The following is an 18,488-nucleotide window of genomic DNA, read 5'->3' as shown; positions in this document are numbered from 1 at the left end:
CCTCTCCGGAGTGTGTGTGTGTGTGAACACCACACATGACAGCACTGTGATCTAACGGTCCTCTCCGGAGTGTGTGTGTGTGAACACCACACATGACAGCACTGTGATCTTACGGTCCTCTCCGGAGTGTGTGTGAACACCACACATGACAGCACTGATGCTACGGTCCTCTCCGGAGTGTGTGTGAACACCACACATGACAGCACTGCGATCTAACGGTCCTCTCCGGAGTGTGTGTGAACACCACACATGACAGCACTGTGATGCTACGGTCGTCTCCGGAGTGTGTGTGAACACCACACATGACAGCACTGTGATGCTACGGTCCTCTCCGGAGTGTGTGTGAACACCACACATGACTGCACTGTGATGCTACGGTCGTCTCCGGAGTGTGTGTGAACACCACACATGACAGCACTGTGATCTTACGGTCGTCTCCGGAGTGTGTGTGAACACCACACATGACAGCACTGTGATCTTACGGTCCTCTCCGGAGTGTGTGTGAACACCACACATGACAGCACTGTGATCTAACGGTCGTCTCCGGAGTGTGTGTGAACACCACACATGACAGCACTGTGATGCTACGGTCCTCTCCGGAGTGTGTGTGAACACCACACATGACAGCACTGTGCTGAATGTTACATCTGTGAGGAAGGAATAGCGCATGACGGTGCAACACAATTTCAGTTCATCTGACTAATGCAGTGTAGAGGGAAAAGAGACACAGACCGTGTCAATACGTTAGCATTGAAAGACAAAAAAAGCTCAATGAAATCTGTATAGGGAAAGGTTCCAACAACAACTTTCAGAAACTGTGAAATGATATAAACAACTGTGTAATTGCAATGCCTTGTCTTTTATAAAGCGAGACCTGGTGTCTATAAAGAGATATTAACAGTATTTCACTGTGCATACTGTACCAGCACTGACAAACATATTATTATTAAGTTTAATCTCTGAAACTCGCTTCAGCGACCCGCTTGTTTCTCTACAGTAAGATATTATTTTGCATGCCATGAAACAACGGCAACATAAGGACTTTGTCACTGTGGCAATTTCCATCATGCAACTATTCACTGGCATAAATGTCAAGCATTTTTGTACATGCTGTGTGAAAATCTAAAACATTTCTAATTTGTGTATAATGATGAGTTCATATTACTGTACATGTAATATTATCAGTAATAATAATACTTAAAACACTGTAGGGCTGTTGAAGTGGAATGCAAGACAGCAAAAGTGTGATCAAATGCGGAAAACCTTTAAAGTAATATTGATCTGTCACAGCAGCTCGTGCATATTTAGCAATAAAAAACAAACACATTTAATAAATTAAAAAAACTTACATGATGCAACTACATTATTTTAAATGTTGGGCAAGTGCAAGTGTGTAACATTTCATCATTGCAATTTCAGGAATGCAAAGGGAAAAAAGCATTCATGATCTTATTCATTCAAATGTCATGCAACTCTGTAACAAATTCGAACGCGTCATGCAACGATGTTACAATGTACCGGTTCGTCACCATCATTCTTTTACACGTCCGGCTACAATGTAACATGTACAACTCCATATTCTTTTAAATGTCACATATGTATCAAGTATGTAACTTGTGCGTGCATGAGCGCTGCGCGCGGGCGAGGCCGCTGGGACATAGTTGCGTGTTTACAGTTTGACGGCTCGCGACGCGTCGAGCGGAAACCCACGAATGTGTGTGTTAGTGCGGATTTACCTGCAGATGCTCCTGAAAGCGGATGGGTAAAATCTGCGCCATTCTCCAGCACCAACACTGAGAGGACAGGAGGAAGAGGAGGAAGAGGAGGAGGTGGAGGAGGCGCAGATAAAGAGTTGTGTTTGTGTTCTGTTCCTCCGAGTTGTGTGTCCCGTTAGACACGGATATTCCGCGAATGCTCGTGAATCTCGCTTTCTTCAGCCGGTCAGATTCACTCAAGGCAACTTCTCGGAGCGCTGCCGGACTCCTCCGCGTGAGAAAGTAGATCCGCGCGCACTGATACGAGCTGAGCTGAATGAGGGAGAAACTCCAGCGCTGCGGCGCAGATGCTGTAAACACTCTCTCGCAGAAGCTGAGTGAGGGATATAGCAGTGAAACACAAGAGTTTTCAGCTGAAGGGACTGTGAAGGGGTTTCGTGTACCCCTCCGCTCGAGACAAACATGTGACAGCAGGAACTCCCCCCCACCACCCCCTAAAAATACTGGGGTCTATTTCTGCACACTCACTCAGAGCAGGAACAGCAGAAACACACAGGCCATTAAACCATGTGTTATTTAATATCATTCATATAGTATTTGTTAACAATTTTATAAATATTTATTTTTAGATTTTAATATATTTTTCAATGTCAGCTTTATTCGTTTTTTTTTATATATGTCTGTTTCGTTTTGCTTTTTATTTTATTTTTTAGTTTAAGTAATTTAAGTACTTCAACTTAAACTATAAAATATTCCTTAGGCAAGTACGTGAAAAAAGTTGTTTTATATTGGTTACACTTTATGTTAAGGTGTCATTGTTACAGTGTAATTATATATTTAAGTATTGAGTAATATTAAGCAACTACATGTTTAGAGTAGGATTATGATTTGGTTGTGGGTTAGTTGCATGTAATTATGCATAATTTACTGTTATTACTAGTAAGTACATGTAACAAGGACCTTTATTTTAAGGTGGTTTTGTTACAGTGTAATTATACATTTAAGTACTGATAATAATATTAATTAACTACATGTACTTACTAAAGGGTTAAGATTTGTTTTGGTTTAGTTGCATATAATTATGCATAATTTATTGTTTTTACTATAGTAACTACATGTAATGTAACAATGACACTGTAAAATAAAGTGTTACCAGGTTAGTTGCATGTAAATATGCATAATTTGCTGTTATTACTACTATGTACATGTAAACATGGACACTGTAAACTAATGTTTTACCTTTATTTTTTTTAAGTTAGCCTTTTTTAAGTCTTGAAAATGACCAGAAATGTTTTAAGTTAACAATGACAGCACTGCATTAAACAAAACATAATATAAAAGTATCATAGTATTCCTTGACATATCCATAAATACCATACATGAACAGTACTAGTTCTATGATCTCTATATTATTATTGCCACAGTTTTGGATATGTACAGTAGTAGTGTGGTATTGTTTGAAATATCCATAAATGTTTCAAAGATCTATCAAGTAAGAATTAATATGAAAATAATTTCAAAGTACTATTATATTGATAAATACTTTTTCAAACCACTTACCATTACAATTATAGCTTGTCAGAATATGGATTCAAAGTAGCGTCACGACACTGCCACTGACATTAAGTCATTTAGATTTTAATCAATGTTTGAGTGATTTAAAAAAAAAAAACGGGTCAGAAAGGTCACATGTTCCTTTATTCAAACTATTTAACACTAAGACAACAAGTTGCTCTGTAAACATTACATATGTGAGTTTAGCTAAACTACATAGTCACCATATATGGACCACAAACCCAGTCTTTATCCATTTTTCTTTCATGCCAAAAATCATTAGGATATTAAGTAAAGATCATGTTCCATGAAGATATTTAGTAAATGTCCTACCGTAAATATATAAAACATGTATTTTTGTGAGTGAATGCAGCACAATCGTGAACATAAATGCACAACTTTAAAGGAGATTTTCTCAATGTTTAGATTTTTTTGCTCCTCAGATTCCAGATTTACAATAGTTGTGTCTCGACCAAATATTGTCCTATCCTAACAAACCATAAATCAATGGAGAGATTATTTATTCAGCTTTCATGTGATGTATAAATCTCAATTTCAAAAAAATTACCCATGTGACTGGTTTTGTGGTCCAGGGTCACATATAAAATCCCCAAACATGACAGGTACTAAACACAAGACACACTATCAACGTTTGACTGCATTACAAACACACTGGTATAAATATTTGAAGCGATGTATGAGTGTTATTCTGTGTAACCTCAGGTTGAGCTAGGGCCGTACGGCGTGAGACAGGAGAGTGCCGTGTTTAGCTTGACTCTTGCGGTCGATCAGCAGAAGCGGGTTCTTCATGTGATGCGAGATCATCTCCTGCAAACTGCTGAAGAGCTGGGAAACAAACACAGAGATGATCACAACTAGTGTATATTGCTCTGAAATTGAAATATGTCATTATGTAGAAGTGGCCAAAAGTGATGTCTAGAGGGGATGTTTGTTTTTAATGACCCTACAAGTTTGATTAAACCTTCAAAATATGAGGAAAATATTTAATATTTTTGAGAAGGGAAGAACAAAACACTAAACTTTTTATCTGGCAAAATTATTTGGCAAATAAAGGCACAAGCTACAAAAAGCATACATTGACTACATCATAATCAGGTATTAATATTTAATTGGTTCTCTCTTGTTTTTGCATGCGTTTATGATTTTTTTGTATGACAGCCTGGCCAAAAATGATGTCCGCCCAATTTGAAACGTTTCATTGCATTATTATCACCAAAAAAGAAAACCCTCTAAAAAACATTCGACTCCAAACATATACATTATATATATATATGTTTGTATGTATATATGTATGTATATGTATATGTGTATAAACATATTTGTCTATAATGCAATAATAATAGTAAAACAATAATTATGATCACTATTATGATGATGAATTTTAAAGTGACTTGTTTAAATGTGAAATTGTTTAGAAAATGGATTAAAAAATTTGGGGAAGGGAAGAACAATAAGTATTTATCTGACAAAATTATTTGGCAAAAAATGGCAAACTACAGCTACAAAAAGCATACATTGACTACATCATAATCAGTTATTAATATTTCATTGGTTCTCTCTTGTTTTTGAATGCTTTGTATGACAGCCTGGCCATTGTGTCCACCCAATTTGGCACGTTTCATTGCATTATTATCACCAAAAAAAAACAAGCACAACTACGGTACGCAATATGCTCTCAGAATTTGTGAAGATAAAGGGTGAAGATGTGTGTGTATGTTCATAATGAACATACTATAATGAACATGTATATATACTGCAATAACAATAGTAAAACAATAATTAATATCACTATTATTATAATAATGAATTCAAAGCTACTTGCTTAAATGTGATAGTTGTGTAGTGAAATGGATGATAGAAAATCTATAAAATATTTGGAAAAAAAGTATTTTGTGAGTTTGCCAAAAGCATGAAATCATCCAGCTGTGATTTCATGGTCACATGAAACTGAGACAGAGATTAAGCTTAAGCATTTACACATATATGGAAATAATAATAATGTGAAACATAATTAAATAATACATTTTAAAACAATAAATTAGGGGGGTATAATAAACGTGCTTTAAGTTCATTTTAAATGTCAAGGGATCAATTCCCAGGGAATGCAACGCAAGTCACTTCGGATAAAATGCCAAATGCATAAATGTAAACAATCAGGAAGCAAATCTAGGATGTATATTGTGTTATATATATATATATATATATATAACCAATACGTAAGCCAAGTTAACATTATATATAAATATACTCTACAGTTTCTATTATATTCATTGTGTGTTCATGCCATGTCATAATTACGTAATTGTAGAACTTGTAATTATAACGCGTAAACTCGTAATTTTCTGAGAGCTAGAAACGCGATAGCGATTCGAAAGCACATGGAGCTTTATTTACGGTGATTACGACACACTGAGCGCAGCCACATGCACAGTTGCACCAAAACTACATGTGAGTTCGCCAAACAGCACAGTGAACACATGTGAACATGTGACAGAATCAGATCTTCCTCTCCTCCTCTACCTCTTCCGTCTTCTTGCCCTCTTTTCCCAGCGCGTAGTGTTGCGAGTCCTCCAGGAAGCGCACAGGGATGTTGTAAACCGTCTGATGGTAGAGAACGACCAGCGTGAAGGGCTGACGGCCGTTCTGAGAGTTGCTGTACCTGACCAGAAACGTGCCGTCCTGCGGGAACACCGGGCAGAAAGACACGGCCATGAAACATAGACTTTTGAGCAGAACTGGAGAGATATGGCTCCAGATGTTCAGATTAAAAAAACACAAAAGTCAAAAAAATAAATGATAAACATTAAGTTTAGGTTAGTTGCTTAATTTCAGAACGATGACTTAACTGAACATTCCCATTTAGATGATAAACATGAAGCATTTCAATAAAATATAAATCACACATAAACAGACACAACTTGTTTATCCTGAGCATAGTTTCCTCCATGTATATTTACATTTTTTATTATATATGTATATTTTATTTGTAACATGTTATTTTATATTTAAGTTTTTTATTTTATTGCGTTTTTCAGAATTTCAGAACAACATTACATATTAGATGAAAATAAATACAATTTAAAAATATTTTTTTAATGTTATTTTATATTTTTTGTCATATTTTATTACTTAACTTCAGAACAACATTCCCATTTAGTTCAAAACAAATAAAATATAAAATAAAAAATATATTAAAATGTATACATTTTACATGTTATTGTATTGCTTAATTACAGAACAACATACCCATTTAGATTAAAAAATATATATAAAATAAGAATAATACAAATAAAAAAACATGTTCAAATATATCAATTTTACATGTTATTTTTTTGCTTTATTTCAGAACAACATACCCATTTAGATTAAAAAAAATATATATATAAAAGAATAATAAAAATAAAAAAAACATGTTAAAATATATACATTTTACATGTTATTTTATAGCTTAACATTCCCATTTAGATAAAAAAAAATATATACAATAAAAAGTGTAATTGAAACAAAAAATACAATTATATATTTTTTTATTTTTTTACTTGTTATTTTATATTATTTAATTTTAATATTTTTTTTTAATTTTCCCCTTTAGATGAAAAACATGCAGCATTTAAATAAAATACAAATCACACAAAAACAGACTCACCTTGTTAATCCTGAACAAGGTTTCCTCGGAAGTCTTACGGTCACAAACTCCAGCAAACCACTCTCTGTCCTGAAGCCCCGCCCCCTGATCATCATAAACAGCACCAGCCAATCAGTTACTGAATAAAGTGGCAGTTTGCCACCAATCACATAAAGCGTTGACTGTGTCTGATGTGTTTACCTGTGCAACTGGTTTTACTCCGAAAGAAAGCGCTGTATGAGGAAAGACCATCAATGAATTAGGGAAGGACCGATATGGAAATTATGAATCTGATAACAGTAATTGTTTTTATGTGACATACATATGACAACAGTTACAAAAAGTTCAGAAGAATCCTGTGCATTAGAAAAGATTAAACTGTTAAATTAGTTTGACTGTTGTCGTGTGAAAAGAAGATTTAATTTAGAAAATACAAGCATATTAATGACTTCTAATATCAGCCAAATCTTCTGAACTGAACTTTGACAGAACGTGAAACATGACAAAAAATGAAAATAATAAATTTGATCACCTGTGTTGTCCAGAGACGGAGGTAGAGAAGCACTGGAACAACATATTTACAGAAATTTGAGTTTGACAGCGGATGAGGAAGAGGCGAATGTGACAATGAAATGTGCTTCTTATATTTCACAGGAAAACAATAGTTTTGCATAAAGAAGGTAATGGGACATTATTTTCATAACAATTACATATTGCCCTCAAATGCTCATGCGCTAATGCAAAAAAAGACATTCATGAAAAATCCAGAGTTATGATTGTTAACTAAATCTAAAACCATAAAAACATTTTCATTATTTGAATTAAAATAAAACATGAAAAAGCATATTGCCAAGTAACTTCTCATTTTTGTTTGGTTTAAGTGGAAGTACTAAAATAACTAAAGCTAAAAATAGTATATAAATTATACTAAAACAACACTTGAAAAATAACCCAATATTTAATATATACAATGTATATTAATAAATATCTAAAATTTCTATATATTTTTTAATTTATTTAATTGTATTGCCTAATTTTAGAGCAACACTCTATGGAAATAAATTTAGATGAAAATAAATAAAAGATTAAATAAATATGTACATATATGTCCTGTCTAACAGCTGTCTACTGTATATATATAATATTATATATATATAAATATTCTAAATTCAAAACATGAAAAAGCATATTGCCAAGTAACTTCTCCTTTTTGTTTGGTTTAAGTGGAAGTACTAAAATAACTAAAGCTAAAAAAAGAAGGCAAAAACTAATAGTAATAGTATTAAATAGTATATAAATGAAACTAAAACAACACTTGAAAAATCACCCAACATTTAATATATAAAATGTATATTAATAAATATATAAAATGTCTATATATTTTTTATTTTACATTTTATTTAATTTTATTGCTTAATTTTAGAGCAACACTCTATAGAAATAAATTTAGATGAAAATAAATAAAATATTAAATAAATATGTACATATATGTCCTGTCTAACAGTTGTCTACTATATATATATAATATTATATATATATATATATTCTAAATTCAAAATGTCAGCAAAAGCTATAAATGATACTAAAATAACACATACTAAAATAATCCAACATTTTAAAAATGTATTGTGTACATGAATAACTAATTTAATTAACATGACTAGAAAGCTATGTAAAAAAAAAAAAAAATATTGTTATTTTTTCACACTAGACTAATGAAAATGTAATTTTTGCTTTATATTGGACAACTGAGAACTGGGCGAGTTTGGAGGAATTTTCATGAAAATAGTGTCACAAAGCAAATATTCTTACTGGACCCATAGCCTGAATATTTTATGCACAATATAATTTCATATTTCTTTCTTTTGATTTTAGTGTGAAATACATCTTATGGCTTCACAGACTCACCTGGGTTTGACTTCTTTGGAGATGATGATGGGAGGAATGGGTTTGCTGGTTAGTGCGGGTGGAAGCGGCTGGCCAGAAAAAGTGACACTTCTGAGCTTTAAATCTGGAGGCGGAGCTAAACAACCAGACGAGACGTCAAGTGAAGCTTTACATGCGTGGCTCATGCGGTCTACACCATCATCATCATCACGCATGAGTTAAAAACATGTGGAGAAACTCACTAACCTTTCTCACTGATCAGGACCGAACTCTGAGGAAACCAAAACAAATAAATCAGATCTCAAGAGAAGAACACTGTATGAGTGCATGCGTGTGAAGCTAGTAGAGTACTCACAGAATGGGCTCTGGGAACAGGTGGTTTCATTCTGTGAGACAAGAAGAAATAGTATTACTAAACTAGATTTTGCAACCTAGATGCTCACCTGTGCAAGAGATGCTCACAGTGATCTGAGAACCGTATTTTCCGGACTATAAGTCACACTTTTATTCATAGTTTGGCTGGTCCAGCGACTTATAGTCAGGCGCGACTTATATATCAAAATTAATTCATACTGACTGAGATGAACCAAGATAAAACAGTACCGTCTACAGCCGCGAGAGGGCGCTCTAGTTAGCGGAGTTGTTCAGAAGCGACACCGAGGAAGAACTCAATGGATTTAGTGTTGCGGCATAGATATATACACTAGATGTCACCTTGGCTACGGCAGTTCATTGGAACGAATGCGTCAATAGAGCGATGGTGAACTTGCTTACCGGTAACTTGTTGGACTCGCTGGCTAATGTTAGTTTAGCCTATTCAGCCTCAGGTATATGTTCTTTATGCTATTGTGTCGCTGAATAACTGTTAATGTGTTACGCTAACACACCGGACACTATTCAGCTGTTGTTCTGTGTGCTGTTGTGCAGCTGAATAACTCGCCTTTCCAGATTAAATGTCTGTTCTTGGTCTTGGATTTAGTGAAATAAATTTCTAAATAAATGCGACTTATAGTCCAGTGCGACTTATATATGTTTTTTTCCTCTTCATGATGGATTTTTTGACTGATGCGACTTATAGTCCGGAAATTACGGTAGTGACAGCAGATTAGATTGCCATACAGTTGCAAAAGTGTGATTTTGAACACGTTGTGTGGCGGTTACGGGTGGTGACTAAGGTGTTGCTAGGCAGTTTTTTACTGGCCTAATTAATGAGATTCCCGCCTCAAGTCTCTGTGATATTCTGGTCTCTACTGTAGACTCGGGGTAGCTTGGTCCTACCAGACTCTCGAACATTTCATTTGTACAGAGAGTCTGGCCGCTCTTCATTGACAAGCGTTAACTTCCTTGAAGGCGGGTCCTCTGTTGGGTACTCTGTACTCTGGAATGCTTTACATCGGAATTTTTTACATCGGTTTAAACATCCCGGATAAGCGCAAACTAGTACCATTTCTATTAGCCGTCCTACCTACAATCTCTGTTCTGTGCATAGGTTCTGGTGTAAACAATGAGTGACGTACACGCGCGAGAGAGATCACTTCCGGAGCCTTGCGGCGCTTCCGCAGATTAAGTAAACAGATCAGTTGGACGTGGTTGTGTAAAAGAGATAAAAACGATATAAATACTGTTCGTTTTATCACACAAACCGCTTGTTTCGTGTCTTAGGCCATCAATGTGCACTTACGATGGGGAATTTTTTAATTTGGACTTTTCTCTGCATGCTTTTGGAGACAGTGCCTATATACCTGCATTATATGACTGACAGACAAGAATGGTTTGACCTAAAAATATCAAAATTGAAACTACCGCAGAGACAAAGAAACCTTAGAAACATTGCTAAGCTACGTAATATGCTATCAGTTTCTGATGCAGAAAAGCTAGTTCATGCATTCATGACCTCGAGACTAGATTACTGTAATGCTTTAGTAGCTGGTTGTCCTGCATCCTCAATAAACAAGCTACAGTTAGTCCAAAATGCAGCCACTAGAGTTCTTACTAGGTCAAGAAAACATGATCATATAACACCGATCTTATCATCACTACATTGGTTACCTATAAAGTTCCGTATTAATTATAAGGTATTGTTACTGACTTATAAAGCCCTAAACGGCTTAGCTCCAGTCTATTTAACGGATCTTCTATCGCCCTATAATCCATCGCGCTCTTTAAGATCGCTAAATTCGAGGCTTTTGGTCATACCTAGGATATCTAAGTCCACCAAAGGAGGGAGAGCATTTTCACATTTAGCTCCAAAACTCTGGAATAGCCTTCCTGATACTGTTCGTTGCTCAGACTCGCTCTCCCAGTTCAAAACTATATTAAAGACGCATCTCTTTAACCAGGCATTCATATAAATGTTCTAATCTTACAGTTAATCCGGCCTCTAGTTCATAACCGCCAGAGGAGAACTGGCCCCCGACTGAGCCTGGGTTCTCCCAAGGTTTTTTTTTTTTCTCCATTAGGTCACCTGATGGAGTTTTAGGGGTTTTAAGTTTCCTTGCCACTGTTGCCTTTGGCTTGCTCAGTTGGGGATGTTCAATTTAATGAATCAATCAATAATACTATTGATTAGCATTACCAAACATGGACGTTTTATTATTATTTTAATTTAATACTGTGAAGCTGCTTTGATACAATCTGTATTGTGAAAAGCGCTATACAAATATTCTTGACTTGACTTGACTTGACAAAGACACCTACATCTTGGATGCACATCAGGTAAGCTAAAACATACCAAAATTGTATTTCAAAGTGAACTATCCCTTTAAGGGAATAACATAGTTTAATATGAAAAAACGGTGGAGTGTCCCTTTAAGCCTGATTTAGACATACGTACATTGGTGATGGAGGGTCTCGAAGGCCTACACTTTTAGGGGGCATCGGCATACGGATCGGGTTTCGGGGTGAAGGAGGTTCTAGAAAAAATAAAACAATGAATAGCAAATATGATTTGAGTCACCTTATCATTCTATAAAATAATTTTAAGCTATACATTCATGGAGCACTGACCAGCCACAGGATCTAGATAGGTGTCATCATCATCCTGACAGAAACACAAATACACTAATATTAAAATGAACACAAGGCATCTGGTTTATTTTTTTCTTTAGTATTTCCGATGCTCAGTCAAGCTTACCTGCCCTTCATTTGGATCCAAGTAAACGTCTAGAAGGTCAGAGAGTACAGTAACTAAAAGTGCAGTGTGTCATCAACTAATAAAATCCAATATGAAAATCTGTGAGTTTGATGAACATAGTCTTGAAATGACCTTCGTCGTTCTGAGGGGCCGGTGGGGGTCTCATCGGGGGTCTCTTAGGTGGGGCTTTTTTACCAGGTTTATCTTTACGTATCACCTCAGGGGCTAGAGACAGAGAATATAAAACGTTTATTGTATATACGCTATCCATCTATCTCTGCATTACACTACCATTCAAATCTCTGGGGTCAGGAGGAATGCATTAAGTTGATCAAAAGTGACAGCAAAAATGTATAATGTTTCAAACACATTTCAAATAAACTTTCTTTTCATTAAAGAATCCTGAAAAATAAAATGTATCACGGGTTTCCACAAACATATGAACTGGTTTAAACATTGATAGTAATCATAAATGTTTCTTGAGCATCAAATCATCATATTAGAGTGATTGCTAAAGGATCATGTGACACTGAAGACTGGAGTAATGATGCTGAAAATACAGCTTTGATCACAGGAATATAATTTACACTTTAATATCTATTCACATAGAAAACATATTTAAAATTGCACAAAAAAAAAAAAAAAAAAAATCTCAATATTACTGTTTTTACTGGATTTTTAAATCAAATAAATGCAGTCTTGGTGAGACTTAGTGTGCATGAAGCTCAAGACTAGGATGTGTTCACACAAGCTGCATTTAAAACACATTTTTAAAAGTTGAAATACTTTTAATTTAACACGATGTGTGCCAAAAACACAATGCTGATTGTCTTGTTTTGCCTTTATATTTCGACAGAACAGTTAGCCTAAAGTCCCCCTGTGGTGAAAATCCAGCTTTTAATGTTGTTTATGTGTCTATATGGTGTTTTTAATATGCTTTAAGACAAACCATGTGTAAATTCATAAGTCGACAGCATTGCTGAGTATTTTCTGCTTAAAACTGCAGTGAACCAAAGACAGTCTCAAAAACACGGTTTGAAATCGCTGGTGTTTCTGACGTCACAAACAACCTTGTAACCAATCAGATCAACGTGTGATCGTCAACCAGTGGATCTCTGAGTGAGTGAGTGGAGGCGGGGCTCATTTGCATATTCAAACGAAACGCGTATACTAAATTAGGCAATTACATTCAAGCTATTTAAAGACATAAATAAAACATTTTTTCAAGGAAATCAGGAAATTTTGGAGATCAAAGATGAGTTTTAATGGATAAACTCATTGACTAGAGGGGGACTTTAAGAAAGCCAAGAAAATGAGGGGGAAATGTAAGTATGTAAACTATGTACTCTACACTGCACCAAAGCCCCAACAACAACAAACTCTTCTATAAAAAAATATGAATGTCATCATGCAGACACAGGAGAAGACAGAGACTGATAGAAATGCTGTAGAATGAACACCATTGATCAGAGTTCAAAGTCGAGACTCACGTTTTCCATCATTGGGGTCGATGTAAAACTCTTCTGGATCGTGAGGCGGCTCTGGCTTCTAGAAGCAAAGCAAACACAACTGAATCTAAAAGTTGCACTTGCCTCTTTTGTTAAATTAAATCATGTTAAAGACAGATATTGCAATAATTTGAGCACAAAGATGTTTTACTGTGCTTTTCCCGATCGGGAGGATCTTGGCTGGTCGTGGCGGCGGTGCGGCCTGTCTTTTGGGAATACCAGGGGTTGGGCTTCTGTCTGGATAACCTAAGAAGAGCAAACGCTATATTAGAAACTAAATCCAAAATATTAGCACATTAAATATAAATTAATCAGCATAACTAATTCCTATTAACAATATAAATATAAAAGACATTGTGTATATTTTTAACGGTCAAATATTTTTCAATACTACAATCCATGCAAAGATAATCAAGAATGCCATTGGTATGGTAATTTAGACAGGCAGACAGAACAAGTGTTAGAATTATAGAACGAATTATAGAACTAACAAGGGATGGATGGATGGAGAACTAACGATGGATGGATGGATGGATGGAGAACTAACGATGGATGGATGGATTGATGGATGGATGGATGGATGGATGGATGGATGGATGGAGAACTAACGATGGATGGATGGATTGATGGATGGATGAATGGATGGATGGATGGATGGAGAACTAACGATGGATGGATGGATTGATGGATGGATGGATGGAATGGATGGATGGATGGAGAACTAACGATCGATGGATGGATTTATGGAAGAATGGATGGATAGAAATAATGATGGATGGATTAATAGAACGAATAATAGAACTAACGATGGATGGATGATGGATAGAGAACTAACAAGTGATGGATGGATGGATGGATGGATAGATAGAAATAATGATGGATGGATGATGGATGGATAGATAGAAATAATGATGGATGGATGGATGGATGATGGATGGATGGATGGAAGGATGGATAAATAAAAATAATGATGGATGGATGGATGGATTATGCATGGATGGATTAATAGAATGAATGATAGAACTAACGATGGATGGATGGATGGATGGATGGATGGATGGAAAGATAAAAATAATGATGGATGGATGGATGGATGGAACTAACGATGCATGGATGATGGATAGAAATAATGATGATGGATGGATGATGGATAGATAAAAATAATGATGGATGGATGGAAGGATGGATAGATAAAAATAATGATGGATGGATGGAAGGATGGATAGATAAAAATAATGATGGATGGATGGATGGATGGATAGAAATAATGATGCATGGATGGATGTATAGAAATAATGATGGATGGATGATGGATGGATGGATAGAAATAATGATGGATGGATGAATGTATAGAAATAATAATGGATGGATGGATAGAAATAGTGATGGATCAATGATGGATGGATAGATAGATAAAAATAATGATGGATGGATGGATAGAAATAATAATGGATGGATGGATGGATGGATGGATGAAACTAACGATGCATGGATGGATGGATAGAAATAATGATGGATGGATAGATGGATGTATAGAAACAATGATGGATGATAGATGGATGTATAGAAACAATGATGGATGGATGGATAGAAATAATGATGGATGGATGGATGTATAGAAATAATGATGGATGGATGGATGGAAATAATGATGGATGGATGGATGTATAGAAATAATGATGGATGGATGGATGGAAATAATGATGGATGGATGGATGTATAGAAATAATGATGGATGGATGGAGCTAACGATGGATGGATGTACCTACCCAGGTAAACGTTCTCCTCTACTTGTCGAGGCTGGACTTTAATGGTGGGACGTTCACATGGTGGGGCTTCATATGTATCACCATCTTCCTCATCCTGTAAAAGCACAGATTAAAGTAAACAAAGATCTTGTTCAGATGTGTCTAAGATAAAAAAAAGTCAAATAATAAAATATAACAGCTCAGATGCATCACTAATTGGGTCACAAGTGGTAAATAGTCATAATGAATGATGTCTTATGGATTAAAAAAAAGGGGATCAGGAAAAAAAATAGAAAAGGGGGGATTTAAAAGCAATAAAAACGTTATTTCACTGGGGAAAAAAACACTCCGATGATTGACAGTGTATATGATGTCATGAAAGCGATTAACAAAAATCAGCAATTATCTATTAGTAAGGGAAGTGATACCTTGTGGTGACACAACAACAGGAAGAAAGATAAACACCGCTGTTCCCACACTTTTTATCCGTGTGTGTGTGTGTGTTTTAGACATGTGATCTTTGCACAGTAGGCCTACTTACAAATTCCCCTTCTGGCCAGCCGTATGCAGCAGAGCTGTTATCTGTGTGTGAGAGTTAGAATGAGATCACACACATTTTGAAGAAACAATAGATTTATAGATCTTTTCAATGCTGTATTTCGTTATGACTTCTATTCTTGTGTTTGTGGCGGCTGACAAACCAAGTATTAGTGCATTTCCGCCACTTCTATGGGACGGAGTATGAAGCGATGGCGGACAATCAAAAAGATGAAGAAAAAAAACATTAATGGTTGGTGACAAAAAATAATTAAATAAACCCTAACTCTGAATAATCATCACGTAAAGTAGTAGTGAATGTATATACAACAGCAGCAAAAAATAAACCGAAAAACCCTGTAGCCTATAATTTATTCATGCAGCGGTGCCTGCTGGGAACTTGAGTTGTTGTTAGATTCCGGCCGCCCTCAAAACGCTCAGGTTCGACAGAAACGCAGGAGATAAGACATACAAAGCAAAAACGCTTGATTGTGATTCTATAATTCTTTGGTGCTCTTGTTTTTTACTGTTTAAAGCTCTCTGGGGTGGCAGATAGATAAATAACTTGAAGAAAAGACGCGCGCGTCGAGACGTCAGAAAATCGCCACTATAAGACTTAAAATAATGTGAGCCGTTAATTTACAAACAAACCAATCTCTCTGCTGTTTAAAAGGTCTGTATGTGTGTGTGTGTGTATATATATATATATATATATATATATATATATATATTGTTATTTCTTATATTTGTAGGCCTATTTTTTATGCATTTGATGTTTTTCGTTTGTACGTGCCCTAGTATTTATATTATTTATTTACATTTTAATTATTCACAATGTAGCCTAGCTAATATTCACTGCGGTTTTGTTTATAGTTCTGCCAAACATCTTGTATTATTCATATATGTACAGTACAGTTGATATCACCTCATATTAACAAATTTGTACTTTTAATCATTAACGTTAATATATTAACATATAGCCTATACGTGAACGGTGATTCAAACTGCAATAGTGCAATTAATAGAATTAAACATTTTATTTAATTATCCCCTATGCCTTCATTTTAACCTAAAGTCTAAGAGAAATAAGTGGATGTTTTAATCTTTTGACTGTTTTTACACAGGTAAGGCCCATTGTCATGAATGCACCTGTTCTCCTGGGAGGGGCAGGTGGTCCACCATGTCTGTACAGAAGAAAAATAACAGGTAAATTACAGTGATGCAAGGTGTAGGCTACATAAGAAACATTTTATGTTTGATGAAAAAAAATAAACTTACAGTACAGATGTTTTCAACTTCTCAAAGAAACTCTAAAAATAAAGAAATCACCATTTTCTGAGCAATAAAACTTTTCTCTGGTGACCAAAACACTCCTAACAAAACATACACATTTCGACCGAAGACCTTTATATTTCCCAAGTCAAGTAACGTCTAACAAGAACATTATGTATCGATCTTTACCTGTTGGTTTTCTAAAACACTTCCCGGATGGTAAAAGATTGTGTAATGGATGAAGCATGCAGACGTAATATTATAAATATAAACAATGTCAGAGAAAAACACAGCACATCACTTTTTCTTTCATAACTTTTCAATACATAAAAAGCTGTTTTATTTTAGAGGAATAAAAACAGGTTCAGTCATGTTTTGACTAAAGGTGAGAACAAAAAAAAAGATCAGTAAAAGTTTAAGAGATTAAATATCACAGAAATTAATACGCATACTGTACTGTATATTGACAGGACAAAGCATAATAGTGCCGTAACTGGTGTGACTAGGGAAGAGGAAGCTGAAACGTTGCTATTTTCCGTTTTTTTATCAGATCAGTGGTTCAATTGCATCATGCAGAGAACAATGTAATGCTTTATTCAATGCGAATGAGGAGCTGAAACATTTTAAAGTAGAAAACAACTAACCTTTCTAAAATATATATATGATAGACAGTATCTGACATCAATTACAGCAGGTAATAATTGACTGGATGTTGCCACACCATATTATGATTACGTTGATGTTCACATATAAAACAACATCTGAAACCAACTCAAAAAATGCCCATTACATGTCAATTTTGTCTGGAATCCTAAATGTAAAACATGCAACTCATTATATAAATATTAATAATTGTACTTTACCATGATGCATGAGGTGTTCAGTTCATCAGGAAGCTCTCTCCTGTAAGGATTGTAAGGTTTGGATGCAAATATCCTAGAACTTTGTATATGAGGACAGTAAGTAGCGTGCTGGCAGTGTGTGTGTGAGTTTGAGTATTTGCATAGCAGGTGGATGATTTAGCAGGTCGCTGATTATTCCTGTTAATAACAGAAAGCCTTTCGACCGGCTCTAAGTTCACTAAAGCACTTTGTTCTCTCTCTTGTCTGATGTTTAGATGCATCTGACCACAGACGGAGCGCTGTCCGAAAGAAGAAGTGTTATCAAGCCTTTCAGAGGAACAGAGTTTGGTGACATGAGACTGAACATCACAAGAGACGGTCTGTGTGTGTGTAGCACGACACCTGTGAACGTCTCCAAACCCTGGTGATCCTCATCAGTTCCTGATCTCAACCTGCTGATGGCAGTGTGAACCCATCTAACAACATTCACACACAAATTTCACTACATGAAGTTTAAAGGAAACAAATTATTTGAATGCGGGAACATTTACATTTACATTTAGTCATTTAGCAGACGCTTTTATCCAAAGCGACTTACAACTGAGGACTACAGCAAGCGAGTCATCGTGAAGAGGCAAAAATAACG

At 35.4% G+C, this 18,488-nt stretch overlaps 2 protein-coding genes and 1 long non-coding RNA gene across 4 annotated transcripts in view; 1 reads left to right on the top strand and 2 right to left on the bottom strand.

The window, feature by feature from the left end:
• The window catches only part of cltcl1 (clathrin, heavy chain-like 1), a 68,728-nt gene extending 66,514 nt beyond the window's left edge, over positions 1-2,214 (bottom strand). Inside the window, exon 1 of one of the 2 annotated variants that reach the window (XM_079636819.1) lies at positions 1,737-2,214. In XM_079636819.1, coding sequence (XP_079492945.1) covers positions 1,737-1,778 — 42 coding nt within the window. In that variant the 5' untranslated portion in view covers positions 1,779-2,214. The remainder of the gene's footprint in view (positions 1-1,736) is intronic. The other variant, XM_079636820.1, reaches the window with a different exon arrangement.
• Positions 2,215-3,399: 1,185 nt separating this feature from the next.
• LOC307011175 (uncharacterized protein) lies at positions 3,400-18,130 on the bottom strand. Its single transcript, XM_079636569.1, has 19 exons — positions 17,864-18,130; positions 17,007-17,038; positions 16,878-16,912; positions 15,733-15,773; positions 15,213-15,306; positions 13,595-13,689; positions 13,426-13,483; positions 12,068-12,160; positions 11,936-11,964; positions 11,809-11,842; positions 11,636-11,714; positions 9,158-9,188; positions 9,049-9,073; positions 8,824-8,938; positions 7,448-7,479; positions 7,117-7,148; positions 6,937-7,020; positions 5,811-5,969; positions 3,400-4,115 (listed from the first exon to the last, which is right to left on the bottom strand). Exons 1-19 carry the CDS (start codon positions 17,864-17,866, stop codon positions 3,999-4,001), a joined length of 1,188 nt encoding a protein of 395 aa, XP_079492695.1. The 5' UTR covers positions 17,867-18,130; the 3' UTR covers positions 3,400-3,998.
• Positions 15,802-18,244, top strand: LOC307011179. Its single transcript, XR_013800365.1, has 3 exons — positions 15,802-16,401; positions 16,853-16,934; positions 18,118-18,244. It is a non-coding gene; the product is annotated as an uncharacterized lncRNA (long non-coding RNA).
• The last annotated feature ends 244 nt before the right edge of the window (positions 18,245-18,488 follow it).

The sequence above is a fragment of the Phoxinus phoxinus genome, assembly GCF_949152265.1.
Source record: "Phoxinus phoxinus genome assembly, chromosome: 15".
Taxonomy (NCBI): domain Eukaryota; kingdom Metazoa; phylum Chordata; class Actinopteri; order Cypriniformes; family Leuciscidae; genus Phoxinus; species Phoxinus phoxinus.
Note: the sequence above shows the minus strand (reverse complement) of the source record. Positions and strands in the feature narration are given on the sequence as shown.

Bases quoted from the DNA above. Each gene is read 5' to 3' on its own strand.
- LOC307011175 (XM_079636569.1), bottom strand. The intron at 11,715-11,808 runs GTCAGTGCTCCA...TATTTTTTCTAG, and splicing joins CTATCTAGATCCTGTGGCTG to AACCTCCTTCACCCCGAAAC. The intron at 8,939-9,048 runs GTTAGTGAGTTT...CTGGTTGTTTAG, and splicing joins GGTCCTGATCAGTGAGAAAG to CTCCGCCTCCAGATTTAAAG.